At 39.4% G+C, this 20807-nt stretch overlaps 1 protein-coding gene across 3 annotated transcripts in view; it reads left to right on the top strand.

Annotated features, from left to right (window-relative positions):
• LOC134572973 (retinal guanylyl cyclase 2-like) overlaps positions 1–20807 on the top strand; it is a 155175-nt gene that overhangs the window by 89880 nt on the left and 44488 nt on the right. For all 3 annotated transcript variants that reach the window (XM_063432335.1, XM_063432318.1, XM_063432327.1), the window contains exons 13-16: positions 2519–2682; positions 4516–4708; positions 12412–12586; positions 13552–13650. In XM_063432335.1, coding sequence (XP_063288405.1) covers positions 2519–2682; positions 4516–4708; positions 12412–12586; positions 13552–13650 — 631 coding nt within the window. The remainder of the gene's footprint in view (positions 1–2518; positions 2683–4515; positions 4709–12411; positions 12587–13551; positions 13651–20807) is intronic.

The raw sequence follows: 20807 nt of genomic DNA, 5'->3' as shown, positions 1-20807 counted from the left end.
AAAATCAGAGCTGATGACTCTATAAAAGGAATAGAACTAGAGAAGGAATCATTAAAGCTTACAATGTATGCAGACGATGTGGTACATACTCTGAGAAACCCCGTGAAATCCATGGAAAAGGTCATGGATTCTATAGAGGAATATTCACTCTATTCAGGATATAAATTAAACTTAAGCAAGTCTACAGCACTTTCATTCAATCTCATGTTAAATATTAAGCAAAAGTTATTTGACAAATTCGGATTTAATTGTGAAAAAAAAACCATGGAAGTTTTGGGCATAGAAATTACTAATGAACCGAATAATATGATGGAACAAAATATTTTAAGGCTAATGAAAGATACAGCAAAAACCCTGAATAATTGGAAGGGAATTGAAGTATCATGGTGGGGGAGAATAAATATTATAAAATTCTATATATACCCAAAGTGGGTGTATCTCTTCCGCATGCTACCCCTTTACTGTTCAGAAAGCTGGCTATCTTTAGCACAATCAATTATTAATAAATTTATTTGGAGTCAAAAACGTCCTAGATTAAGTCGAAACCATTCAAAGTTAAAGATAAAATCGGGTGGACTGGGAATCCCACAATTAAATCATACTTGGAGAGTTTGTAACATAGCACAAGCAATAATAACCCAATCCGATTTAGCAAAAGAACAAATCTGGTTTAAAATGGAACAGAGTCTACTTAACGATGAAATAAAGGAGGATATATATTCTCTTTTCTGGAAGACAGATCATAGAAAAAACCTTAGACAGGGTAATTATGATAAGGGCTTGATCCTAAACAATTTAATCCCCATATGGTATAAATTAAGAAAAGATCTAGACTTACAAGACAAACTGCTTACTAGCATTGATTTTGGACAGCTGCAAAAAAAATATAATGGATCTAAACATCCAGAGCTGGATCAATGCAGGGGTTAACAAAATTAACAATATAATAGATAATGGTAAGATAAAAGATTTTAATACTTTAACAGACGAATATAAGCTACAATCTAAAGAGATATTTACCTATATGAGAATAAAGGGGTATCTTAAAGAGCACTTATTAAAAAAATTATTCAGCGAAACATTTAATACTGGAACAACTATTAAAAGACCATACTATTATTAAAAAGTTAGTCTCAAAGTGTTTTAATTTAATCGAAACTGACCCGGAAGAAATTATTGGTCTAGTGATATCAAAATGGGAAAAGGAAATAGACAATAACATAAGTTACGATGACTGGATGAAAGCATTGAATTTGACCATAAAAAATGTACATTGTCTGAACCTAGTGGAACTCCAATACAAAATCATGAATAGATGGTATTTAACGCCAGATAAACTTGCTAAAATGTACCCGGATGCATCGGATAAATGCTGGCGCTGCGGGGAACATAAGGCAGGAATGCTACATATATGGTGGGAATGTGGTGTGATAAAAAGATTTTGGGATATGGTAACTATGAATATTGAATCATGGACAGGAATTAAGGTTGACAAGAAACCACAGTTATTTTTGTTACAACTATATATGTCTCAGAATTTGGATCAATATGTTTTCTTGATAATCCATACACTGTTAGCAGCTAAAATATCAATTGCTAGGAAATGGAAAGCCAGAGAAATCCCAATATGGGAGGAAGTAAAATCACAATTAATCTATCAGTTGAAAATGGAGATAGGGTTAGTTAAAGAACCAAGTACTCTGAAAAACTGGCTAGGTATCATACAGGAAAATTAGTCTATAGATAAACCCTGCTTACATTTGATATAAAGATAGCTAGATGCTATAATAGGAATGTAAAATTACTAAATTAAAATCTAATCTGACTCAAGAGAGCCCTCAGTCTGGACTTTTTGTTTATCTTTGTTAATGTATAGTTAATGTTTTGTATGTTAGATATGTATACACTTGAAAATTTTATCACGTAATTGCAATATGAGGAAATATTGTATATTGCATACTGTATATGTTTTATATAATAAGAAAAATAATAAAATATTAAAAAAAAGAAATGTATTGAATCAATGCATCTCTACGGGGAGCATTCAGCGTCTCCATACAAAGCATGGAAATGCTGAACATGGGTCCTGCAAACATTGTAGAACTTAACCCGGGAAGCACCTCTAGTGGCCATCTGAGTAGCACCTCTAGTGGAAGAGTCTGACGACCCCTCCAGTGATGTAATTGGAGGCCCAGGCAGGGAACAGAGCAGGTCAAGGCAGTAGGGAACGAGGTAGGTGCCCACATGATACAGTTATCTTGTGCACAAGATTTAGTGGTTAGTAGGCACACTGTTCTAAATTGTGCACACAAGATAGTTGAAAATGTATTTTCTCTCTGGTTCCTGACTTAGCTCTACCCTGCTTTTACATTATATTTTGTGCATTGTATTCTGCAGCTATTATATGTTGTTATTATTATATATTGTATCCGGATTACGTTTATATTTATTTTTTTACACTTGCAACCATTGTATCAAATAAGCCGGCAGCATCCACCTAACCTTGTCACATTTACAGTTTAAAACAATTAACAAAGGAAAGAAGACCAATATCATAGACTCAATGTTGAGGATGCTGGAGCAATATTCGAGTAATTTGGAAGATTTAATCAGAGAGCGAACAGAGGAATTGGAGGTTGAGAAGCAGAAAACTGAAAAACTTCTTTCTCAGATGTTACCACCGTAAGTTTAAAAAGTCATTTTGTGGAACAATCAAAACACATAATTATCTTTTTATTTTTCTTGTATTTTTTTGTATGTAAAGAAAAGGTTAATTTACAGGATGTTCTGCTTTCTTAAAGGGGCACCCCAAACCCTTAACACAGTTTAGCTTGCTGAAGTACGATATGTGTGAAGAGTGTGTCCTCTTTTTTTCTTTTTACAAAATGTTCAGATTTCAATAGCAATTGGCATTTTTATAAATGAACCTGGTTGCACCCCACTGGCTGTCAATCAGACGGTCCTTTTACTTCCTGGTTTGTTTTGCTCAGTTGAGATAAACTCAAGAGGCAGCAATTGTCCAGATCACCTGCGTGGCAAAGACTTCTCGTTGAGTTGCATTGGAAGTCTGTGATTGGACAGCCACAGAAAGTCTGAGCGGGGAGGGCTTGCATAGGCTGCAAGCAAGAGATCTTGTCAAATGAAAAAATACATAGCTCGTTGTTCCTGTTACATTTTGTCTAATTTGGTAAATTCCCCTCTTATTGTAAAGCGCTGCGGAATAGGCTAGCGCTATATAAATAATAACCAATAATAATAATAATACATAATTAAATACACACATGTTTTCATGTTTTCATTTTAGGTATATTTGCTAAACAGTGATTTTTATTTTGTTTTAATATGAGCAGCGGAGTGTCCCTTTAAGTAGTAGCATGAGTAAGTGAACAACATGCATTAAAGCAGACAGCATGCATTATACAAAACCTAATACACAGCATATATTACAACAGACAGCAGACTTTGTAGGAAAACCAAAGGAAAAAAATATGACATTCTCAGATAAGAAATATATTTATAAAAATAATAACTCTGGTTTACTTATCTGACAAACGAAAGCAGAGCTTACAAATTATTTTACTTTGATAATGTCATCACTTCACTATCATCTGCTTAATAGCAAAGTCTGGCTCTACTGTGTGATAAGCCAGTTGGTTAATGCACCAACTGAAGTGAGCATTGTAGTAGTAGTAGTAAGCTTAAGTTAGTGTTAATATAATCTGCACATGTGAACTATGTAGCTTTGTTAAAGGGACACTCCACTGACAAAATGTTAAAAACCCCTGTTTAATAGATCTAACCAAAATGAAAACAAGAATGCCTTTAATTATGCATTTTTTCATTGCGATAAATCTGAAAACAGCTTGTTAACATTGCAGATCTTGTCTTCAGTCTTTGCAAACCCTCCCCTTCTAACCCCGCCCAGACTTTCTGTGGCTGCCCAATCACAGACTTCCCAATGCAGCTCAATGAGAAGTCTTTGCAAGGCAGGTGCTCTGGGCAATTGCTGCCTCTTGAGTTTATCTCCACTGAGCTAAACAAACCAGGAAGTAACAGGACCATTTGTCCGATAGACAGTCTGGAAGTGTAACCAGGTTAATTTATAAAAGTTTCAATTAAAATGAAAACAAGACGCACTCTTCACACGTAAAGCATGTCAGCAAGCTAAAGTGATTTCTGGGTTTGAGGTGTCCCATTAACTACTGGAAAATTGTTTAGGAACACCAGTAGTACAAAACATAACATATTGTGTAGTGTCTAGAATTTTCACTAATATAACAAATAAAAAGTGTGAATATGCATGCAAAGAGGAAAAAAGCGAAATAAATTCATACAATAACATGCTATACCCACTACTACTATCAAATGTAATACGTAAAAAAATTTAAAAATGCAAATTATGGCCTCATCTGATCCTTAGCCTTTAGCTTTTATATGCCATATTTATTATGTTTTAATCATTGCTGGTTTTCATATGATTGGCTATTATTGAGTAGTGAACACTCTGCATTTCAGTTCTGTGGCCGAAGCTCTGAAAACCGGTGGCACCGTGGAGCCAGAATATTTTGATCAAGTTACCATCTATTTTAGTGATATTGTTGGATTTACCACGATATCAGCGCTCAGTGAACCTATTGAAGTGGTCGACCTGTTGAACGACCTCTACACCCTGTTTGATGCTGTTCTGGGGAATCACGATGTTTACAAGGTAAGCTACGTATGGTTTACAGCATGGGTATTCATTGAATGCCCCGGTACACCACTGTGTATCAAGTAAGAGTTAAAATGGCATTCTCTGAAATATATCCTCTAAAGGTTAGTGCAGTGGTTATGCTGAAATAAATCTTTGGGTCTGCAACCTTCTGCACATTTTCCTAAATCCATCTACTGTCAGCATTCACAGCCTATTATCACTGTCCTAGGTTATATGACTGTAGACACATAATGCAGAAGGTAATGTGTTTGATTATCTGAATGGCAGGTGAGGCGCTAGAGTTTGGGTTTTGGGATACCCTAAATTTATTGCACAATGTCCACTACAATAAACTGTAATGGTCCTGGTGCATGAGTGTCCATTTATTGTTATTGCTTTTGAAAGTCTCCCAAATCAAAACTTCCAAACTATTTTTCATTTTTTTAATAATGCATACAAAACTCATCAAGTATCTATTGTTAGCTTAGAGCTTGTGATCTTTTTTTATGTCTGTCTATTAGTTGACATTTTGCTGTTGAAAATGTGCTGTAACTTGTATTGTATGCCATATAGTCTATTATAGTAATACTTGTTAGACATGTGCAATTCGTTTCGGTCCGAATATGAATTCGGACGAATTTCGGGCGATTCAGACATTCGGGTACTTCCGAATGTCCGAATTGCCGAAGTGCCAAATTGCCGAATTGCCGAGGTCCCGAAGTTCCGAAATTACCGAATTTCCGAAGTGTCGAAGTTCCGAAGTGCTAAAGTGCCGAAGTTGCCGAAGTGCCGAAGCACAGTATTGCCTAAGTACTAATATACTTACCCAGTGAAAGAAGAAGAATGTTACATTGTATTCAATTTGAAATAAAAAGTATACAAACATAGCCAGGATTCAGCTGTAAGCATTTGCAACACTTACAACAATCAAGTAACATAGGTTCATGTAAAATGTAAGTTACTTAGCCAGTCAATGTAATGACAAGAATGAATAAGTAGATAACTCCCTAATTCCCACGGTATTAGGGAGTTATCTACCAAAAGGCTGACATACCTAAATTGGTCTTTCAGACAAATTTACTAATACTAAGTAAAAATTACTTAGTATTAGTAAATGTTGCCCCTACTCGCTATACCGCGGTTTAGAGAGTAGGGGCATAATTTACTAATACTAAGTAATCTTAATCTTTACGAAGTGCCGAAGTTGCCGAATTTACGAAGTGTCGAAGTGCCGAAGTGCCAAAGTTCCGAAGTGCTGAAGTGCCGAAGTTCCGAATTGCGAAAGTCACGAATTTCGGAATGCCGAACTGAACCGAAAATCTTCCCCATGCATATGCTTATGCTTGTTATAATAACTCTAGTAAATGAAAACTCTAAGCACCAAAATGATTAAATCTTAATACAGTGGTTTTGGTGCTTAATGTAGTGATTTTAAAGCAAAGAGCCCGTTCCTGTAATCTGGCAAATGTAAGCAGTGCATTTTGTGATAAAATGTCAATGTTTACATTTATCACTAAAGATGCCTCTAGTGGGTGTTAATTAGTTACTAGGGCACTTCTTTGTGAAGACCTTCGGTTACTGAAATTGTTCACTTCTAGAGTGAATAAAACCACTGATTCTCAATGATAAGTGGAGAAACACTCTGATTGCCGCGCATGCTCTGTAGGGTCCCCAGTGCTTCTCTATGAGAATTTTAAGGATCGGTCTGAGACTATTGATCATGATGATTTCAAGGCGAGTGGAACTAAATTGAATTAACAGTGATTTTAACTTTTAATTTTTACTTTTCTTTTCATTTGAAAGGTGGTTTCCTAAACTTTGTGAGAGTAGGCATACAGAGAATATATCAAATGTATATTAACAAAAAGATAATACAATTCGATGAATTAAAAAAAAGGCCCACCTTACAACAACTAATTTCTTTTGTTATTACAACTAAATGGTTTTGCGAATCAAGCACACATAAGAGAAACTGCTCACAAAGCAATGTCTTTCTTTAAGAGGATGTGTTTGAGTGTCTATACAGTCAGACTTAATCACTATCTTGTACGCTTATCTAAGCACGAAACAAACGAATGGGGGTCATTAACTTACACAGAACAATGGGAAGCAGACTTAGGGGAAACATTAGAACGTGTAGACTGGCAAAACATATGGGAAGCCAATAACGCTGTGTCCATATGCGTGCCATTACAGGAACAATAGTTTAAAACTATGTTCAGGTGGTACACAACCCTCGTAAAATTGTATAGAATGAAAAATTCGCTGATGGATACATTTTGGGCAGGATACGGACATAGAGGATCCTATATCCACACGCCCCCTAGTTCAACTGTATTGGAAAAAGATAGGACCTGACGTAAACCTGACATTAACCCATGGGTATACCTATTAAACAGACCTTTGAAGGGATGGACTAAGCACGAACAACTATTACTACACAAGGTTACCTTAGCGGCTAGGAGGGCATAAGCCCAATCATGGCTTAAAGACATAGAAACATAGAAACATAGAAACATAGAATGTGACGGCAGATAAGAACCATTCGGCCCATCTAGTCTGCCCAGTTTTCTAAATACTTTCATTAGTCCCTGGCCTTATCTTATAGTTAGGATAGCCTTATGCCTATCCCACGCATGCTTAAACTCCTTTACTGTGTTAACCTCTACCCCTTCAGCTGGAAGGCTATTCCATGCATCCACTACCCTCTCAGTAAAGTAATACTTCCTGGTATTATTTTTAAACCTTTGTCCCTCTAATTTAAGACTATGTCCTCTTGTTGTGGTAGTTTTTCTTCTTTTAAATATAGTCTCCTCCTTTACTGTGTTGATTCCCTTTATGTATTTAAATGTTTCTATCATATCCCCCCTGTCTCGTCTTTCCTCCAAGCTATACATGTTAAGATCCTTCAACCTTTCCTGGTAAGTTTTATCCTGCAATCCATGAACCAGTTTAGTAGCCCTTCTTTGAACTCTCTCTAAGGTATCAATATCCTTCTGAAGATAGGGTCTCCAGTACTGTGTACAGTACTCCAAGTGAGGTCTCACCAGTGTTCTGTACAATGGCATGAGCACTTCCCTCTTTCTACTGCTAATACCTCTCCCTATACAACCAAGCATTCTGCTAGCATTTCCTGCTGCTCTATTACATTGTCTGCCTACCTTTAAGTCATCAGAAATAATCACCCCTAAATCCCTTTCCTCAGATGTTGAGGTTAGGACTCTATCAAATATTTTGTACTCTACCCTTGGGTTTTTACGTCCAAGATGCATTATCTTGCACTTATCCACATTAAATGTCAGTTGCCACAACTCTGACCATTTTTCTAGTTTACCTAAATCATTTTCCATTTGGCTTATCCCTCCTGGAACATCAACCCTGTTACATATCTTAGTATCATCCGCAAAAAGACACACCTTACCATCAAGACCTTCTGCAATATCACTAATAAAAATATTAAAGAGAATGGGTCCAAGTACAGATCCCTGAGGTACCCCACTGGTGACAAGCCCAAGCTTCGAATATACTCCATTGACTACAACCCTCTGTTGCCTGTCACTCAGCCACTGCCTTACCCATTCAACAATATTCGAATCCAAACTCAAAGATTGTAGTTTATTGATAAGCCTTCTATGTGCAACAGTGTCAAAAGCCTTACTGAAATCTAGGTAAGCAATGTCTACTGCACCACCCTGATCTATAATTTTAGTTACCCAATCAAAAAAATCAATAAGATTAGTTTGGCATGATCTCCCTGAAGTAAACCCATGTTGTCTCTGGTCTTGAAATCCATGTGTTTTTAGATGTTCAACAATCCTATCCTTTAACATGGTTTCCATCACTTTCCCCACTACTGAAGTAAGGCTTACTGGCCTATAGTTGCCCGACTCCTCCCTATTACCTTTCTTGTGAATGGGCACAACATTCGCTAACTTCCAATCTTCTGGGACTACTCCTGTTATCAATGATTGGTTAAATAAATCTGTTAATGGTTTTGCTAGTACACCACTAAGCTCTTTTAATAGCTTTGGGTGTATTCCATCAGGTCCCATTGACTTATTTGTCTTTACTTTTGACAGTTGAAATAGAACCTCTTCCTCTGTAAACTCACGTGTAATAAATGACTCATTTATCCTTTTTGTTAACAGAGGTCCCTTTCCTTCATTTTCATCTGTAAATACCGAACAAAAATATTCATTGAGGCAGTCAGCTAGACCTTTATCCTCATCTACATACCTTCCTTCTTTTGTTTTTAATCTAACTAATCCTTGTTTTACTTTTCTTTTCTCATTTATGTATCTAAAAAAAGTTTTGTCCCCCTTTTTTACTGACTGTGCTATTTTCTCTTCTATGTGGGATTTGGAAGCTCTTATAACTTGCTTAGCCTCTTTCTGCCTAATCTTATAGGTCATTCTGTCTTCCTCACTCTGTTTTTTTTTATAATTACTAAATGCTAACTTTTTGTTTTTTACTATTTTGGCCACATCTGCGGAGTACCACAGTGGTTTCTTGAATTTTTTGCTTTTACTGAGAAGCCTAATGCAATTTTCTGTTGCCTTTAGTAGTGCAACTTTTAAATAATCCCATTTATTTTGGACTCCATATAAATTGCTCCAGTCTGATAATGACTCCTTTACACATATTCTAATTTTAGAAAAGTCTGTTTTTCTAAAGTCTAAAACTTTTGTTTTTGTGTGGTGTGACTCAGTCACTGTTCTTATATTAAACCACACTGACTGATGATCACTGGATCCTAAACTTTCACCTACAGTAATATCTGATACCAAATCTCCATTTGTTAACACTAAATCTAGTATGGCCTCTTTACGAGTTGGCTCCTCAACGACTTGTTTTAGAGACAATCCCAGTAGGGAGTTTAGAATATGTGTGCTCCTGGCACAAGTAGCTATTTTTGTTTTCCAATTCACATCAGGAAGATTAAAGTCACCCATGATGATAACTTCCCCCTTCATTGTCATTTTAGCTATTTCTTCAACTAGTAAATTATCTAACTCTTCAATTTGTCCTGGGGGCCTATAAATCACACCTACACGAGTTACTGTGTGATTACCAAATTCTAACGTAACCCAAACGGACTCTATGTTCGCCTCACTAACCTTTATTAGGCTAGATTTTATGCTATCCTTTACATACAGGGCCACCCCTCCCCCTTTCTTGCCTTCCCTGTCTTTTCTATATAAAGAGTACCCTGGTATTGCTATGTCCCAGTCATTTTTCTCATTATACCATGTCTCGGTAACAGCGACTAAATCTACACTATCAGTTGCCATTATTGCCACAAGTTCATGGATCTTATTCCCTAAACTGCGAGCATTTGTAGACATGACTCTAAGCTTATCATTTTTTAACACACTTGCTACAGGCACCTTCTGTCCTTGTTTTGGGGGACAATTGGATTGATGTTTTATCACCCTTTTGCCCCCCCCTCCTAGTTTAAAAACATCCTAGCAAAACCTCTGAACTGCTCACTGAGAACATTTGTTCCCTTTTGAGAAAGATGCAAACCATCTTTTTTATACAGTTTATTTCCATTCCAAACAGAGCTACCATGAACAATAAAGCCAAATCCTTGCTCCCGACACCATTCACCAAGCCACAAGTTAAAGTCCCTAATACGCATCCGCCTGTCGTTCTGAGTGTTATGCACAGGCAGAACTTCAGAGAATGACAGTGTGGAAGCAACCTGCCGTATATCATTGGCAAAAACACTAAAGACTTCCTTAACCTCTGAAACCTCATTGCAAGCCAAGTCATTTGTCCCTAAATGGACAAGTACATCCAATTCCCCTTCCTGCTTTGCTTGCTTAACAATATTACAGATACGTCTCCTGTCTCTGTGAGCAGTAGCTCCGGGAAGACACCTCACAAGACCACCATTGTCCATCTCCACACCTCTTATGATGGAATCCCCCAACAACAACTGCTTTCTATTAGGCCTCACCATAGTCTTCAAGCCTCTCTGCACAAAACCACTAGCCTCAGTGCCTCTCTGCACAACACCACTAGCCTCAGTGCCTCTCTGCACAACACCACTAGCCTCAGTGCCTCTCTGCACAACACCACTAGCCTCAGTGCCTCTCTGCACAACACCACTAGCCTCAGTGCCTCTCTGCACAACACCACTAGCCTCAGTGCCTCTCTGCACAACACCACTAGCCTCAGTTCCTCTCTGCACAACACCACTAGCCGCAGTGCCTCTCTGCACAACACCACTAGCCTCAGTGCCTCTCTGCACAACACCACTAGCCTCAGTGCCTCTCTGCACAACACCACTAGCCTCAGTGCCTCTCTGCACAGCACCACTAGCCTCAGTGCCTCTCTGCACAACACCACTAGCCTCAGTGCCTCTCTGCACAACACCACTAGCCTCAGTGCCTCTCTGCACAACACCACTAGCCTCAGTGCCTCTCTGCACAACACCACTAGCCTCAGTGCCTCTCTGCACAACACCACTAGCCTCAGTGCCTCTCTGCACAACACCACTAGCCTCAGTGCCTCTCTGCACAACACCACTAGCCTCAGTGCCTATCTCCAGGACACCACTACACTCTGAAAGTGCAGAAAATGAATTATGTAGAACAACAGACTGTGCAATATGCCTTTTATCTTAAGACGAAATCATGGCTAAAATACGAAATACATATTTGATGGAAAACCGCTAGAAAACTCTGACCACTAGGGTCAGAGGCTCCATGAAGAAATGTATAGGAACCCTGGTTGAATTGCAGTTAAGCAGACTAAATAAGGGGTCAGTACCTGTTGTACTTGTTTAACAACAACAAAAAAGTACAATGATCTACGAAGACCCTCAAATTGGGACATGGTTTGAGACAGCAGAAGACTATAGATGCCCAGTACTACGCGCCCGGCCACTCATGGCTCACCGCTGACCTACCTATACTTGACTCTTCTTCTTATAGACTCGACTCTTCTAGACCCTACCTTTTTACTTTCCTTTACTCACTCTTTCCTTCTATTTCTCCAGATGGGAATGTATCAAAGACCCGATATTAACCCTTGTTGGTTCAATATTGTTGTGTTATGTTGGGAGTTCTCGGAATCATTCTGAACAGTTTACACTTCCTATCCAACCATAAAATAAGCTACCTACAGCACCAACAAATGGATTATAATTTAACAACTACAATTCTTTTAACTGTAGCGCATGATATACCTAAACCATAAAAATGTGACATGTTTTTGACATAGGCACTACCAAAAGGAAAGTCCACACACCTTTTTAGAAATATACTATTACGGCTTGTATTTATCAGCATAGAATCTGTACCAAGTTTACCTAATGTTACATGTGATGTTAATGTCATGACTGTCACTCATAAAAAAAAAGGATTACAAAAATCAAAAATTAAATTTTAAAGTATTCCTATAACCACGGTCAAGAGAACAAAAAAGTAACGTAAAAAAACACATTGTGCTAACGGTCATGTTGTAGTTACATGTCATGTTTTTACAATGTTGTTCTTTTATGTATCACTTGTGTGTGTTTTACTATAGATTATTAGTTGATAGATTCTTGGCATTGTAGGCAAACAAATAAATCTCAGGGACTGGAACAAATACAAATTAGATTATTAATTCCGCAGTTATGGCTTGATGCCAGTAAATGGTGTGTGAATTTGTGCCTCTACATCAAGACTAAAATATTGTGTCAACGCCTGGTATGTATTTTATTTCAGGTGGAAACCATCGGCGATGCCTACATGGTGGCATCTGGACTCCCAAAGAGGAACGGAAACAAGCACGCAGCAGAGATCGCCAATATGTCTTTAGACATCCTTAGCTCTGTAGGAACATTCCAAATGAGACACATGCCCGATGTACCTGTCAGGATTAGGATAGGATTGCATTCAGGTACAATGTTTGATGGATGTCCAAACACCTATGTTTTGGTTTCTAAATTGAGTGAATACATTATTTTTGTTCCATATGTTCAGGATGGACTTAATAAGCTTATGTGAACGTAATGGCACCAACATTACATTACATAGGCTTATGGGGCATTCTTAAAAACATTTATTTTATTTATGCAATTTATGTGTGTCCATTTAAATATATTGCTTCTAACATGCAAACGGAAAATGATCTCTGCTCTGTTTTAATAAGATTTATAACATGGAAGTCTATATTTAGCTGGTCTATATTATGCTTACCTTATTTTTTCCAAAACTTGAGTTTTAAATAGGATAAGGAGAGCTTTGAGGAGTTATTCACTAAACAAATTGAACAGAATTAAAAACCAATCTAAACATTCTCTAAATCAGCTATAGTCATATAATTTTGTAATTTGTATTTTAATTAAGTACAGTTCATAATTTAGTAAATAATCTGATTTGTGTTGATAGGATGCAGGAAAACCCTTTAAGTTGGTTGTCAGCCACCCATTTATAATCCAGTGGCAAACCTCCGAACTGCCCAAATCTGGCATATCAGCCTCAGTTTTGCACTCTGCGCATGCTCAGCCCTTAATGGGGCCAGGTTGCATGATTTGCAGTCAGTCTGGAGAGGTCCTGAACATGGCACATTATAGCAATAATTAAGAAGTTAATAGCTATATAGGGCATTAAACCCTATGGGGTATAATGTTTTGGGATGCTGGGCACAAAGGACACAAGACGGAATATGTGAGTCCTGATTGAAATATTTTATGGAAGGACTGTGGTTAGTATACATTTCCAGATGTTTAAATTATCTTTTAAAATGTTTTTATGAAATTATAGATGCCTGCAGCAACTAGATGTATCTGTTTTTATGTAAATTCTACTACAGGGGTTGCTGTTGAGATCTAATCTAACAATATGCCTCTTATTTTATACCAGGACCTTGCGTGGCTGGAGTTGTGGGCCTTACAATGCCACGTTACTGTCTGTTTGGAGACACCGTAAATACTGCCTCACGAATGGAATCCACAGGACTGCGTAAGTTACCCATTTGTACCCCTGAAATGAGAGGAACACATTTTCTGTCAGGATTTACTGGATATCACTTAAGTTCTGCAAGTATGCAGAAAAAGTCAATATTTAAACAATAAAATAAACTATAAACAATAAAGTAGGTTTCACTGAGTCATAACATTCCTACAGTAAGGGAGGTGGATGATGAATGGACTCTCCCATTTAACTGTTAGCATTATAAAGTATTCCAAAGATAATCTTTTCCAAAAATTAATGTTTGCTGTGATACTTTATAAATACTTTTTTATTTTTAGATTTAAAGGAACAGTCCCCTGAAATATACCCCTGAACAAAACGTATATGTATTTTAGTCTGCATGTTTTCTTTTGCAATATATGATAAACAGCTTGCAAAAGCTGCCAATCTGGTGTCTGCAGCCTTTGCAAGCCCTCTATCCTCTTTCAGTTTGTGCCAGTGTATTAAACAATCAGAAACACTCACATGATTAGGGTCTGTTGTCGAGCTGGAGTGTCTAACACGTTTGGAGTATTCGTTCAACTATATTTACTATATGTTGGCACTATACTCAAATGTAGAAAATGTTGCCATTTTCAGTAAGTTGCACAGCTTATAATGCCTTCTTGTTCATTACAAACACCTAAAAACAAGGTATTTAATCATATTTATTTATTTATTTATTTTGAGAAAAACTAGATGTGGTGAACCGCCTGACACCCGACCGGGTGCCTCTGCTAATGGATGCTCCTAGTGCTCACTGAGTACTCCAAGCACTCCACCAGACACCATCAGCACTATAGTCCCAACTTCCAGCATTACAGCGTTACAGCTCGATTGGTATCTCGCTGTCCTCCACCCACCCTGGACCCAAGACCAGGATCCAACTTCCAGTGGGTAGACCTCTCCTCCAAGAGAGTGTAGCAATATGCTTTTAAAAGAGCCAGTGATTATAATCCCAGGAGAGTATAGTGATATAGCAATCTCCAGAGTGAGTATAGATGTCCCCTCCACACATGAGATGAGACTCTATGTTGAGGGTGAAGAGGAACTTCTTTATTGGTAGCCACAATTGGCCTTATATGCAAGTCCCCGTGCAAGGGGCACTCCCCCCTGAACCTGAGAGTAAACCACAGTAGAAACAAATACACAATTACATTGGCTCTCAGATTCAGGACACTCCCATACATAATGAGAAAATCCCTCCCCTGTGCCTAGGAGATAATTGAGTCATGGACTGTACTAACTCAATTATCACCAGGCAGAAAAACACACATTTCAGCAATACCCCGAAAGTACCCCTAAACCCCATGGAAACCCCATCAAAGTTACATCCCCTGATGGACCAGATCTTGGTGACCAACATATCCAAAAATCACCCAGATTGGTTCACGGGTTCATGATTTCCATGGAAGTCATATTTTGTCCGACCGCAGACGAGGCTCCCGTCCAAAAGAGTTCCATGAATTCAGGCTGTGTGGTCGGTCTCTTTCAGGATTACTTAATATAGTCAAATCAACGAATAAACTGTTTGTGCGTACGCTTGTCTTGTGCCCCACGTTCTGGAGTTTGCACCCACCGAACGCCATTCATTCTAAACCATTTTCCCGAACGTGACTGGAGGTGGAAGTCCCAGCTCCGCGCTACACCGTCGAGTGTCCGATTATAGTTCCCTGCACTTGACAACCAAACACCTCTGTCTGTGTTCGTGGCTAAGAATGGCTGCCGCCACGTGTTCGCACATAAGAACGACAGCCACCCAGCTAACCACTTGCGGTTAGCGAGGTCAATGAGGATAACAAGCAGCATATGACTGTTCTGGGTAGCCAGTCCGTTCGACAGTTCATTCAGTATTCAAACAATATTAGTCTAATCTGTTCGACAAGCTTCATATACCGAACCATACAAGTACCAAAAGGCACGAACAGTGTCTGTAAGCAAGGTTTATTACAGGGGCCATTGTCCTGAGGCAAGAGACTGGCAAGCAAGCCCCTCCAAGACCCAGTGGCGAGGTTCCTTTTGCCACACTGTATATTGTTTTTCTTTTATTGTAACATTTCATACCCTGTCTAAATCATTGCAAGATAAAGGACACTGTATATGGTCTAAAGCTTTATATCCATAAGAATTTCTATAAAGGATGAACACATCAAAAGTTACATGTCATTAGCTGCAAAACTGGCCTCTGCAGCATATGGAGATCTATATTTTTTCCCAGCATCGAATTCTTTGCTATGCCTGGGAAACTATCCGGTCAAAAGCTTGCAAATTCATACTTGGTTCAAGATCCGTTTTTAATAATTAATGCGTGTGTCCATTAAAATACTGACTAGCTTTCTAGAGCTTTTGTAAACTAAACTTCTAATCAGACTCAGCCATCCACTGGATGATGTTACTGTCATACTTACAGATTCTATGGCTCCTCCTTTACAATAATCTGCATGCTTATTCAGGGGCGTACCTAGAGCATTTGGCACCCGGGGCGGACCCTGAGTGTGGCACCCCCCCCCACCCCCCCATAATAAAAATGTAAGAAAACACCCACATATTTTTTCAATAGTTTTAATACCAGTGCTTTTGTAGAAAGGGGCTGGTGAGAACCTTCTAGAAAACTCCTGCCCTGCCCCTTTCTACAAAGCCCCTTGTCTCGCCCTTCATATAAAAACCCTGCACCCCGATCACATAAATTTCATTCACTCCCTACACATAAAAACCCTGCACCTCGATCACATAAATTTCATTCACTCCCTACACATAAAAAACCTGCACACCCCCTTAATAAAAAACCCTGCACACCCCCTTAATAAAAAACAAAAACGTGCACAACCCCTCTTAATAACAAAAAACCTGCACACCCCCCTTATAAAAACCCTGCACACCCCCTTAACAAAAAACAAAAATCTGCAGTACACATCCTCCCTTAATAAATAGAATACTGCAACCCCCTTAATAAAAAAAAACCTGCACCCCCATTATTTAAACCTCCCCCTTTAATTCTTTAATCCACAGCCCCCTTTAATTAATCCACACCCCCCTTAATTAATACACCCCCCTTAATAAATCCTCACCCCCCTTAATTAATACACACCCCTTAATTAATCCTCACTCCCCCTTAATTAATACACCCCCTTAATTAATCAACACACCCCTTAATTAATACACCCCCTCAATTAATCCACACACCCCTTAATTAATACACCCCCTTAATTAATCCACACACCCCTTAATTAATACACCCCCTTAATTAATCCTCACTCCCCCTTAATACACCCCCTTAATTACTCCACCCCCCTTAATTAATCCACACCCCCTTAATTAGTACACCCCCCTTAATTAATCCACACACCCCTTAATTATTACACCCCCTTAATTAATCCACTCACCCCTTAATTAATCCACTCACCCCTTAATTAATCCTCACTCCCCCTTAATACACCACCCTTAATTAATACTCACTCTCCCCTTAATTAATCCACACCCCCCTTAATTAATACACCCCCCTTAATTAACCCACACCCCCTTAATACACCCCCCTTAATCCACACCCCCCTTAATTAATACTCACTCCCCCCCTTAATTAATACTCCCCCCTTAATTAATCAATACACCCCCCTTAATTAATACACCCCCTTAATTAATACACCCCCCTTAATTAATACACCCCCCTTAATAAATACTCACTCCCCCCCTTAATTAATACACCCCCCTTAATTAATCCACACCCCCTTAATTAATACACCCCCCTTAATTAACCCACACCCCCTTAATACACCCCCCTTAATAAATCCACACACCCTTAATTAATACTCACCCCCCCTTAATTAATACTCACCCCCCTTAATTAATACTCCCCCCTTAATTAATCAATACACCCCCCTTAATTAATACACCCCCCTTAATTAATACACCCCTTAATTAATACACCCCCTTAATACTCACTCCCCCTTAATTAATACACCCCCCTTAATTAATACTCACTCCCCCCTTAATACACCCCCTTAATTAATACACCCCCTTAATTAATACTCACTCAAACCTTAATTAATACACCCCCTTAATTAATACACCCCCTTAATTAATACTCACTCCCCCCTTAATTAATACACCCCCCTTAATTAACCCACACCCGCTTAATACACCCCCCTTAATTAATCCACACCCCCTTAATTAATACTCACTCCCCCCTTAATTAATACTCACCCCCCCTTAATTAATACTCCCCCCTTAATTAATCAATACACCCCCCTTAATTAATACACCCCCCTTAATTAATACACCCCCTTAATTAATACACCCCCTTAATACTCACTCCCCCTTAATTAATACACCCCCCTTAATTAATACTCACTCCCCCCTTAATACACCCCCTTAATTAATACACCCCCTTAATTAATACTCACTCAAACCTTAATTAATACACCCCCTTCATTAATACACCCCCTTAATTAATACACCCCCTTAATTAATACTCACTCCCCCCTTAATTAATACACACCCCCTTAATTAATAAACCCCCCTTAATTAATACACCCCCCCCCTTAATTAATTTAGCCCCATCACATAAAATTACTACTTACATTTTATTGATGCCTTGACCGACTGGGTCCCTCACCGCCCGGATCCTTCCGCTGAAGATCCGTGAAGGCGGGCTGACGGCGCTGCGCACGACGTCATCACGTTGCGCGACGCCGCGGCCCGCAACACTCCTCCCCTTCTCATCCATGTAAGTCCTGCCGGGCCGCAAAGGTGCTGCGGCTGTGCGCAGCGTAATGATGGGGGCCGGGGGGTGACACATGACACCGGACGTCATGGCACCCCCCTAGTCAGTGGCACCCGGGGCGGGCCTCCCCCTCCGCCCCCCCCTTAGTACGCCACTGTGCTTATTAAATCTAGATCTATAGACTTGTGGCCAAGTCCAAATGGTGTACTCCAGAGCGCATTCAAATTAAGTAACAAATTACATAAAATCAGTAATTCCGATTTGACATGTAACATTCTCCTACATGTCCCCACTATGAAATTTAAATACATAGGTCCATATAAGATTCTCAGATGCATCAATCCTGTGTACTGTACCTTGGACCTACCCAGTTCTCTAAGGATCCCAAATACATTCCATACATCTGTTCTTAAACCTTTAATTTGTAACTTAAATATTTCCAAGCCTCATCCTGTAACAGTCAGAAGAGTTTAAAGTGCAATCAATCCTTGATTCCAGCTATTCTTCTGGATGTCTGCAGTATCTCGCTCACTGAAAGGGTTACAGTCCAGAGGAACCCTCATGGGTTTCTGCTTCAGATGAGCATGCTCCTCATCTGCTCTGTAGGTTCCATGCATAGTTTCCCAACAAGGCCTTTGGTCTTTACTCTGTGGGTGGTTCTCAAGATGGTTACTATCAGACTTATCGATTCCAGGGCTCCCCATTACCGTTACGGCAATGAGTCGGACACCACACTCTGCTGTGTCTATTTATAAGTGCTTGGCACACGTCCAAATTGAGTGACCCAGAGCACCTGTTTAGTGCACACGAATAAAGTTGCAAATGACGGAAAATCGCCAATCGTCTTCTAGTGATCCCCTATGAATTAATCCAACCCCAATAGATCCACAATTTTCTTGTCACAATCTCCCTGTTGTGGTTCCTGTTTAGCCAAGTAGTGCATTTGGTGATATTTCTGATCGCCTGTTACTGACCTTGGTTTATTCTGTTCTCTGTGTTCCTGAAGTTTGTCTTGTCTTAACGTTTACTCTATTTCTCCTACCCTTGATCTTGGCTATCTCTTTGTCATTAATGTTAAGCCTCTATGGTCCGGTAATACGATTATAATATACTCTGTTGTATATTTCAGGTCTGTGTGTTTGTATTCCCTTACATATATCATGACAGTTATATAGTTACCTAGTTACATAGGCTGGAAAGAGACAGTCTTTCACACATCTCTTTTTGCAGTTGATCCAAAAGAAGACAAACAAAGCACAGTTTGAAGCATTTTACAATTTGGCAACAAAGTAGGAAAAAATTCCTTCTTGACCCCAGAATGGCAGTCAGATCTCTCCTTGGTTAAAGACCCCTTCCCCATATTAGTATATGGTATGTATACTAACAGGGTTAATCCCTAAAGTGAGAATTTATAGAGAATGCAAAGTGAGTTTAATATGTATGGTTAAAATAGCTGTACTGGAAGTCAGCAATGCTTCTAATTAAGCTTGACCTAAAATTTTAAATTCATTTTAAATTCTCACTTTAATCAATAACCCAGTAAGAATTTGTATAATTAGGGTATGTCAGCTAAACAGTAAGCAGGCAGTGCCTGATCATTGTAATTAGAAAACACACCAGAGAGTTTTATTGGAGTCCTTCTAGCAGTTGTACCATCCACTGGTTGAAACGAACATTGAGTGGTAGCTCTCCCCAATGATCTGCTTAGCACAACCATCTTCTTCTTCACCACCACCTTACAATCATAATACCTGCATTATTACATACAGCATTATTAGTGAAGCATATTAGAAATCAGGGCCGTCTTTAACTCAGGGCAAATGGGGCAGCTGCCCCAGTCCCAGTTACTCCTAGGGGGCCTAAACCAAGTGCCGCGTGAACCGCTGCATGCAGCAATTTATTTTAGCTGCCACATGAACCGCTGCATGCAGCAGTTTATTTTAACTGCCACGAGACCCCGCCAGTGCTTGTCGTGCACCATGGCACGCACACTAAGGGGGCCCATCGGGTAGCGCACTTAGGACCCCCAGGTGGGCATTTGTCAGCAGGGTTCAGGCTGAATGCTGTGGCCCTTTAACAGTGCACCAGGCTGCCTTCTTATCGGCAGCATGTGCGGAAGTGAGAGCCGGTCACTTCCTCTGCCGGGAGGAGGAGGAAGCTGTGATAAGGCGGGCTTAGCAAGCACACTGGAATCCAGGGTAGGCACCCTCCTTCACCCAGAAGGTAGGAAACTGGAGGGTGGCTTTAAAAGTGTAAATGTGTCTGTGTGTGTGTATCAGTATGTCTGTGTGTGTGTGTGTGTGTGCATGTGTATAGGTATGTCAGTATGTGTGTGTGTCAGAATGTGTGTGTGTGTGTGTGTGCGCGTGTGTGTCAGAATGTGTGTGTCTGTGTATGTGCCAGTGTGTGTTTCTGTGTGTGTTAAAGTAAAACACGGCAGAAAAGG

The sequence above is a fragment of the Pelobates fuscus genome, chromosome 1, assembly GCF_036172605.1.
Source record: "Pelobates fuscus isolate aPelFus1 chromosome 1, aPelFus1.pri, whole genome shotgun sequence".
Taxonomy (NCBI): Eukaryota; Metazoa; Chordata; class Amphibia; order Anura; family Pelobatidae; genus Pelobates; species Pelobates fuscus.
The sequence above is the reverse complement of the archived record's forward strand: the minus strand, read 5'-3'. Positions and strand labels throughout refer to the sequence as shown.